At 45.2% G+C, this 9,988-nt stretch overlaps 1 protein-coding gene across 1 annotated transcript; it reads left to right on the plus strand.

Annotated features, from left to right (window-relative positions):
- The first annotated feature begins 6,943 nt into the window (after nt 1-6,943).
- LOC124658407 (cytochrome P450 89A2-like) lies at nt 6,944-8,464 on the plus strand. Its single transcript, XM_047196744.1, has one exon. It carries the CDS (start codon nt 6,944-6,946, stop codon nt 8,462-8,464), a length of 1,521 nt encoding a protein of 506 aa, XP_047052700.1.
- The last annotated feature ends 1,524 nt before the right edge of the window (nt 8,465-9,988 follow it).

Raw genomic sequence — 9,988 nt, forward strand, 5'->3', positions numbered from 1 at the left:
GAGCTATAAGACATTGACACAAATAAGAGGTAATAAATTTTGAATTGTTTAAAGGTAGCACTCAAGCAATTTACTTTGGAATGGCGGAGAAATACCATGTAGTAGGTAGGTATGGTGGACACAAATGGCATAGTGTTGGCTCAAGTATTTGGATGCATGAGAAGTATTCCCTCTCGATACAAGGTTTAGGCTAGCAAGGTTGTTTGAGGCAAACACAAGGATGAACTAGTACAACAAAACTCACATAAAAGACATATTACAAGTATTATAAGACTATACATCGTCTTCCTTGTTGTTCAAACACCTTACTAGAAATTATCTAGACCTTAGAGAGACCAATTATGCAAACCAAATTTTAGCATGCTCTATGTATTCTTCACTAATAGGTGCAAAGTATATGATGCAAGAGCTTAAACATGAGCACAACAATTGCCAAGTATCACATTACCCAAGACATTATAGCAATTACTACATGTATCATTTTCCAATTCCAACCATATAACAATTTAACGAAGAGGAAACTTCGCCATGAATATTATGAGCTAAGAACACATGTGTTCATATGAACCAGCGGAGCGTGTCTCTCTCCAACACAAGCATGATGTAATCCAATTTATTCAAACAAAAACAAAAACAAAAGCACACAGACGCTCCAAGTAAAGCACATAAGATGTGACCGAATAAAAATATAGTTTCAAGGGAAGGAACCTGATAATGTTGTCGATGAAGAAGGGGATGCCTTGGGCATCCCCAAGCTTAGACGCTTGAGTCTTCTTGATATATGCAGGGGTGAACCACCGGGTGCATCCCCAAGCTTAGAGCTTTCACTCTCCTTGATCATAGTATATCATCCTCCTCTCTTGACCCTTGAAAACTTCCTCCACACCAAACTCGAAACAACTCATTAGAGGGTTAGTGGACAATAAAAATTCACATGTTCAGAGGTGACACAATCATTCTTAACACTTCTGGACATTGCATAAAGCTACTGGACATTAATGGATCAAAGAAATTCATCCAACATAGCAAAAGAGGCAATGCGAAATAAAAGGCAGAATCTGTCAAAACAGAACAGTCCGTAAAGATGGATTTTATTAGGCCACCAGACTTGCTCAAATGAAAATGCTCAAATTGAATGAAAGTTGCGTACATATCTGAGGATCATGCTCGTAAATTGGCATAATTTTCTGAGCTTCCTGCAGGGCAGTGGGCTCAGATTCGTGACAGCAAAGAAATCTGGAACTGCGCAGTAATCCAAATCTAGTACTTACTTTACTATCAAAGACTTTACTTGGCACAACAAAACACAAAACTAAGATAAGGAGAGGTTGCTACAGTAGTAAACAACTTCCAAGACACAAATATAAAACAAAGTACTGTAGCAAAATAACACATGGGTTATCTCCCAAGAAGTTCTTTTCTTTATAGCCATTAAGATGGGCTCAGCAGTTTTAATGATGCACTCGCAAGAGATAGTATGTGAAGCAAAAGAGAGCATCAAGAGGCAAATTCAAAACACATTTAAGTCTAACATGCTTCCTATGCATAGGAATCTTGTAAATAAACAAGTTCATGAGGAGCAAAGTAACAAGCATAGGAAGATAAAACAAGTATAGCTTCAAAAATTTCAGCACATAGAGAGGCATTTTAGTAACATGAAAATTTCTACAACCATATTTTCCTCTCTCATAATAACTTTCAGTAGCATCATGAGCAAACTCAACAATATAACTATCACATAAAGCATTCTTATCATGAGTCTCATGCATAAAATTATTACTCTCCACATAAGCATAATCAATTTTATTAGTAATAGTGGGAGCAAATTCAACAAAGTAGCTATCATTATTATTCTCATCAAGTGTAGGAGGCATAGTATAATCACAACAAAATTTACTCTCAGCAGTAAGTGGCACCAAAAGACCACTATCATTATAATCATCAGAAATAGGAGGCAAAGTATCATCAAAGAAAATTTTCTCCTCAATGCTTGGGGGACTAAAAATATCATGAAAACCAGCTTCCCCAAGCTTAGAACTTTCTATATCATTATCAACAATGGTGTTCAAAGCGTTCATACTAATATTACTACCAAGCATGCAAAGAAGATTTCATAGGTTTTTTAATTTTCGCATCAAACAATCCATGTTTTAATTCAGGAAATAGAATAAGAAGCTCATTGTTGTCCATTATGCCAAACTAGTGTAAACAAGAAACAAAAAGATGCAATTGCAGGATCTAAAGGAAATAGCTTTGAGCACACACACGACGGCGCCGGAAAAATACTTTACCTGAGACCGTAGTATGAGAGCCTTTTACCTTTCCTCCCCGGCAACGGCGCCAGAAAAGTGCTTGATGTCTACGTTCCCCTCCTTTCTCGTAGACAGTGTTGGGCCTCCAAGAGCAGAGGTTTGTAGAACAGCAGCAAGTTTCCCTTAAGTGGATACCCAAGGTTTATCGAACTCAGGGAGGAAGAGGTCAAAGATATCCCTCTCATGCAACCCCGCAACCACAAAGCAAGAAGTCTCTTGTGTCCCCAACACACCTAATAGGTGCACTAGTTCGGCGAAGAGATAGTGAAATACAGGTGGTATAAATAAGTATGAGCAGTAGCAACGGTGCCAGAAAAGTGCTTGGCGTGTAGTTGATGGTGGTAGTATTGCAGCAGTAGTAACGCAGTAAAACAGTAACAAGCAGTAGTAACTCAGCAGTAGTAACGCAGTAGTAGTAAACAAGCAGTAGTAACTCAGCAGTATTTAAGAACAAGGCCTAGGGATTACACTTTCACTAGTGGACACTCTCAACATTGATCACATAACAGAATAGATAAATGCATACTCTACACTTTTGTTGGATGATGAACACATTGCGTAGGATTACACGAACCCTCAATGCCGGAGTTAACAAGCTCCACAATAATGCTCATGTTTAAGTAACCTTTAGTGTAAGATAGATCAACGCTACTAAACCAAGTACTAGCATAGCATGCACACTCGTCACCTTCATGCATATGTAGGAGGAATAGATCACATCAATATTATCATAGCAATAGTTAACTCCATAATCTACAAGAGATCATGATCATAGCATAAACCAAGTACTAACACGGTGCACGCACTGTCACCTTTGCACACATGCAGGAGGAATAGAACTACTTTAATAACACATCACTAGAGTAGCACATAGATAGTAGTGATACAAACTCATATGAATCTCAATCATGTAAAGCAGCTCATGAGATTATTGTATTGAGGTACATGGGAGAGAGATGAACCACATAGCTACAGCGAAGCCCTCAGCCTCGGGGGTGAATTACTCCCTCCTCATCATGGGGGCAGCGATGGCGGTGAAGATGGCGGTGAAGACGGCGGTGGAGATGGCTCCGGGGGCAATTCCCCGTCCGGCAGGGTGCCGGAACGAGACTTCGTCCCCCGAATTGGAGTTTCGCGATGGCGGCGGCGCCACAGTAACTTTTCTGAAGTTTCGTCAATTGGTATCGGGTTTTCTGATCCAGGGGCTTTATATAGGCGAAGAGGCGGCGCAGGAGGGCTGACAGGGGGGCCACACCATAGGGCGGCGCGGCCCCCCCTCTGGCCGCGCCGGCCTAGGGTTTGGTGGCCCTGTGGCCCCCCTCTCGGTCCTTCTCGGGTGTTCCGGATGCTTCCGATGAAAATAGGAACTTTGGCGTTGATTTCGTCCGATTCCGAGAATATTTCGTTACTAGGATTTCTGAAACCAAAAACAGCAGAAAACAGGAACTGGCACTTCGGCATCTTGTTAATAGGTTAGTTCCAGAAAATGCACGAATATGACATAAAGTGTGCATAAAACATGTAGATAACATCAATAATGTGGCATGGAACACAAGAAATTATCGATACGTTGGAGACGTATCACAAACCTATAGAACTATCTTAATAACCATCCTTTAATATGGTGTATATGGGAAACCATGGTAATAACCCTATTAATACTTTCTACATATAAACCCATTCTACTTAAAGAACCCAACTAGTTCCTATTAGGAGAACCTAAATCAATCCAATAGTACAAGACCTCCTAGCAAAGCCATTAGCTCATAGTGTATAGTAGTTCATATTCTTATTTAACCTGTTCTTCAAAAGTTATTCTTTTGAAGTACAAATGTCAATCAACCCTTAGAAATCCTAATCCTTCTTTGAAATACTTCTTATTTCTTAAACAACATGTTCTTCAAAAGTTATTCTTTTGAAGTATAATATAAATAATCATCAACCATGTTCTGTAGAACTTAAAATTTACAACTGTTCTTCACATATTATTCCACTACTATTCTTTATGTATATGATTGTTATGATGTCTTATATCACTTGATTATGATGCTAATATAACCAAACCCTAATAAGAACCTTATTTGAGAACCATTCTAAAAGTGCAACCAACCCTAAAGAAATCTTTACAACTCACATATCTTAAATCATCAAGGTTAGCTTACGCTCGGGGCGATTGCATCTCATACTATGCATTATAGCATCTTTGCCAGTTCTTTAAACATTGTCCTTACCGGACGATGATGGTATTTCAGCATTTGGAGTTATCACGTATCGAAACTTTTGCCTGCATAATCTTGCAGTCAAGAAAGGCAAGTTCATCGCTTGCTCATGTCATTTGATTATTTTTATCAAATTATATGCAAAGTACTATACTTATCACTCATGCATTGAAAAGCAAAGTATTATTTTACAATTTATGAATATGACTATGTGGTGGGCAATGGAACCATGGTATGTGTTGATATGGTGGAGGTTCCATTGCAATGGGTTATATCACCCTAGGATTAATTACCAATGCCGTCCAGTGATTCTAGCGCCGTACAAACCGTGTTGACCATGAGATCTATAATGGCTCTGGGAAGCCAGCCGTATCTTTTCCCTTTCGCACGCCAACGGATTGGTAGAGCCGGCGGGGTGTTGGAGGCACTGCCGATAGGTTGGGATGGCCTTTTAAATCCCCATCCATTAGTGATGATGGCTCTACGATCTATGAAGGATTGTCCAAGAGTACACCATGAGTAAAGCCGTATTATCGGGGAAGTCTACTCGGAGGTGTACGGGTGGACAAAAGGGTGGGTTTGCGGTCGCGGAGAAGGCGGTGATGGGCTTGGATCTTTATACCTGGCCTCACACCAAAGGAAGTGTGAACGGGGTAAGTCCCTGCGGATGGCAAAAAGGGTGAGATCTCTTGTGGGAAAAGTAACGCACCTCTGCAGAGTGTATCAAATTGTGGCTGTCACTCCTTGTTCCGGGAAGGAACTGCGAACGCGGCAGGAAAGGAACTCCACGAAGTTCTAGTCAACCTGTGAAGACTGACGGGCATAGTTTTCAGAATAAAATAAACCTTTTGAAGAAATGTTTATGAAAACTTGCATTGGCCTATGACTTTCTGGTCTATGGCTGTAGTTAGTGCATAATACACCTATTTCCTAATATGAACTTGCTGAGTACGCTCGTACTCATTCTATCTCGTTTGAACCCCCTTCTTAGAGCAATGCACCGAAGGAGAAACTACCGTGGAACTTGAAGACAAAGAAGTCAACTGCAACGAGATGAAGAATCCAATCAAAGAAGTCAATGGAGTCAACTTCTGCATCAGCTAAAATGGAAACCTAGACTAGTAATAGAAGGGAACCTTTCTCTAATCCTAGCACCTAAGTAGCTAGAATTCTATAGCAAGCCAAGTAGATCTTAAACTTGAGTTAGCAATAAGATAGACTACGAGTCGTTCTTCTGGAGCTTTATTTGAAGTTTTACCTCACTGTAAAGTAGGAGGCTGTGTGAATCTTATGTAAACAGTTCGTGTGTACTTCTATAGACATACCTTGGACTCGCATATGTTTCTGTTGTACCACTCTGAGAGATGTAATATGAGTGGAACGGTGTTTCACTTGTGTTATGTCAACGACTTGTGTACTACACCATGCAGTGGTACGCTGGGTCATCACAGAGAGGACCTAGGGTTCGACCCCATCCAGCCCGCCCCAACCCATACCTCTACCGCCGGCCAGGCACGCCGCCGGAGGCGCCCACCACCGCTCGTCGGGCCGCGACGCCATACGCTCGGAGAACCGCGTGCAAGCCAGTGCCTCACCAGGTCCCGCCCCGATCCGCCGCCTAGGACACGAGGGAGCCGCGAGAAACGCCCGGCCGCCACCGTCGGCCGCCCGGGCTTTGCCCGGCAGCTTCCTCCGGCGGCGGCGCGGGGGAGGAGAGGCCCCAGCGGCGTTAGGGTTAGGGGAGGAGGGTTGCCTCCAGGTCGCCCTTGGCAAGAGCGACGGGGGGAGGTCACTACATAAGTACGCATACACCGCCTCCTCGCTCTTCTTGTTAGTCATCTTCCTCCTTCATTCTTCCCTTGCTTCACGATACAGAGGCCTCCAAACTCCTCCCCTTCACCAACTTGATGTCGTCTTCCGCCACCCGCGGCCGGCGTTGCTGCCATGCATGACACCTCACCGCCCCACCCTGCCCGAGAGCCACCCATGCACCCCCAGGAGAGGAAAACGAGGAAGCAAAGGCGGGGCTCAATCGGACGGCGTGGCAAAGGATCGTTCGATCTGACGCCTAGAGAGAGTCCGCCGAGATTAGTTTAGCTGCCGACCGTTCTGAAGATAGTAGAAATTCTGAAAAATAAAGCACGATATGTATTCGTGAAGAAACGCAAAGCATTACAAGTTCCTTTCAAAATCAACGAGATATATATCCAACCCGGTAAACTCCCTTCCACCCATAAGATAAGGATGGATTGACGGAGTAGTACGTTTTTTTTAAAAAATTTGAACTGATGATTGACGGAGATTAGTTGTAGTACGAACGTCGGTCCAACTCCAGGTACGTACCGCCTATATAATAAGATCGAAAACCCAAAGCTAGCTAGTCCATCGACCAGATAGATTAGCATCTATACTATGGAGACGACGTCGTTCCTCATCGCCGGTGTCCTCCTCCTCCTACCCCTCGCCGTCCTCCTCCGCAATGCCGACAGGCAGCGCCGCGGCCTCCCGCCGGGCCCGCCGGCCGTGCCGCTGTTTGGCAACCTGCTGTGGCTGCGCAACTCCGCGGCCGACGTCGAGCCCCTCCTCCTGGGTCTCTTCAAGAAGTATGGCCCCATCGTGACGCTCCGGATCGGATCGCGGCTGTCCATCTTCGTGGCCGACCGCCACCTCGCGCACCAGGCCCTAATCGGCGCCGGCGTGGCGCTGGCCGACAGGCCCCAGGCGGCCACGAGCTCACTCCTCGGGGTCACCGACAACATCATCACCCGCGCCAACTACGGGCCCGTGTGGCGCCTCCTCCGCCGCAACCTCGTCTCCGAGACGCTCCACCCCTCCCGCGTCAAGCTGTTCGCGCCGGCGCGCGCCTGGGTGCGCCGCGTGCTGATGGAGAAGCTGCGGGACGAGGAGACTCCCGACGTCATGGAGGCTTTCCAGTACAGCATGTTCTGCCTCCTCGTGCTCATGTGCTTCGGGGAGCGCCTGGACGAGCCCGCCGTGCGCGCCATCGAGAACGCGGAGCGAGCCTGGCTCCTCTACATCTCCAGGAAGCTCACCGTCTTCTTCTTCCTCCCGTCCATCACCAAGCACCTCTTCCGCGACCGCCTCCGCGTCGCGCACGGCCTGCGGATGCGGCAGAGGGATCTCTTCGTTCCCCTCATCCAGACGCGGCGGGAGTACAAGAAGGGCCACCGCCAGGCCACGGAGACCACGTTCCAGCACTCGTACGTGGACACGCTGCTCGACGTCACGCTCCCCGAGGAGGGCAACCGCCCTCTCACCGACGACGAGATCGTCGCGCTCTGCTCCGAGTTCCTCAACGCCGGCACCGACACCACCTCCACCGGACTGCAGTGGATCATGGCCGAGCTTGTCAAGAACCCGGCGGTCCAGGACAAGCTCTACGACGAGATCAAAGCCACGTGTGGAGACCAAGACGAGGAGGTCTCGGAGGACAAGATCGAGGCCGTCAAGATGCCCTACCTCAAGGCGGTGATCCTGGAGGGCCTCCGGAAGCACCCTCCGGGGCACTTCGTGCTACCGCACAAGGCGGCGCAGGACATGCAAGTCGGCGGGTACCTGATCCCCAAGGGCACGACGGTCAACTTCATGGTGGCGGAGATGGGAAGGGACGAGGGGACATGGGACAAGGCAATGGAGTTCGTGCCGGAGCGCTTCTTGGAGGACGACAACAAGCTGGCGACGGTGGACATGTATGGCACCAAGGGGATCAAGATGATGCCGTTCGGCGTCGGCCGGAGGATCTGCGCCGGGCTCAGCATCGCCATGTTGCACCTCGAGTACTTCGTCGCCAACATGGTGAAGGAGTTTGAGTGGAAGGAGGTGGCCGGCAAGGAGGTGGACTTCGCCGAGAAGCGTGAGTTCACCACCGTCATGGCCAACCCTCTGCGCCCGCGCCTCGTCCCCAGGAACTGAAAAGCTTTTTTTCTTCTGGGTTTAATTACCGTTACATACGTGCGTGTGTGGTTAGGTGAACATACGTTATGGAGTAGTCTAGTTAGTTTCAAGACACGAGTAATATTTCGTTTATAGTTATAAGAACATTGTTGGAGTATCTATTATTATTAATGATAGCTGTGTTTAGGGTTTGCCAATTTATTCATCTGTTATCAGTTTGTTTGCCGCGTTACTGGTGTTTTTCCTCTTCTAAATCAATCCAAAAATAACAAAATGACCATGAAATATCTCTTTCGAAGGTAGATGTCAATGAGAAATCTGCTGGCATCTTTATAGAACACGGGAGTCAAAATTTTGTTTTCAGTACGTACTTAAGCAAACGGCCTTGACGTTTGCTCTTTCATTGCAGCTAACTACAACCTTTAGCTTCTCTTCAGTACCATTGATCAATGTTGCTTGACACTTAATCATTTGTACAAGGATTTCAGTTTTTATACCACACAGTTCTGGCTCTCAAAGCCAAACCAACCACAAAACCAACACACATGCATTTGGGATTTTTAAAACAGGATAGTCTAAGTAACAAGCACAACTAGAGCATAGATAGTCATGGGTTCATCAGAAGCTTCTTACCTGTGAGAGTTATGAAAACCGCATGCCAACATGCTCACTTGGCTTCCGGTGAGCAGCGGTGAGGCAGGGGAGGGGCCAGTCGTTGGTGCAGTGGCGTTCCAGGTCTGTCAACACCATTAGAACAACATCTTCTTAATGTACCTTACTCCTCAAACTGAAAATTCTGTAACATTGAAATACTGCTATCCCTTAATATGATGCAATAGAAGAGATGAGAATTGTGCGGAAAAAATATAATAACCAAAAGGATGAACCATTGCCTCCTCACTACTGTAGCAAATGATTCATTAACACAATCATCGGCCACCGGATATTTGCATCAACTCAAATACCTTTGCAGTCATGTACAGCTTAGTCACACAAATTTTCAGGGAATTTAAGATCTCCAGGGAGAGTTACTCCATATTCAAAAATCAAATGTTGTGTAAAAAAATTATACTTCAGCCATTTCGCACAAAATAAACAATCTGGTTGCCCCATCAAAACTTTGAATATACTGCTATTAAACTATGCCCATCCAGAAAATGATCATATTCTCTAACCTCATGCCCATACAGGTTGTCTAAGAAAATTGCCAGTCGGGTATTCTCTTATTTAATAGGTAGATTATATTAAATTTAGAAAAAAACAACAACATTAAGCAGATGGATTTGTATCAGACGAAATATGGGCATGTACAGTGGTAGGAAAGACATGCATTCTCCTAGTAATCCACGTCAGCTAGAGAAGACGATAAATATTAGTTATAATTTACTATCTCTTATTGTTATCCCATATAATAAATGAGAATTGATTATTTTTAGTAGGAAATTGTGTGTTTAAAGGAAGACAAGTCGTACAATGGGGAAAATAATCATCTCTTATTTCATAAGAGATCATCCCTTAGCTAAAGGAAGACAACCTTCTCTT

Source organism: Lolium rigidum, chromosome 5, assembly GCF_022539505.1.
Source record: "Lolium rigidum isolate FL_2022 chromosome 5, APGP_CSIRO_Lrig_0.1, whole genome shotgun sequence".
Classification (NCBI taxonomy): Eukaryota; Viridiplantae; Streptophyta; class Magnoliopsida; order Poales; family Poaceae; genus Lolium; species Lolium rigidum.

What these genes read in the sequence shown, in the direction of transcription:
- LOC124658407 (XM_047196744.1), top strand. Translation starts at nt 6,944, where the DNA reads ATGGAGACGACGTCGTTCCTCATCGCCGGTGTCCTCCTCCTCCTACCC.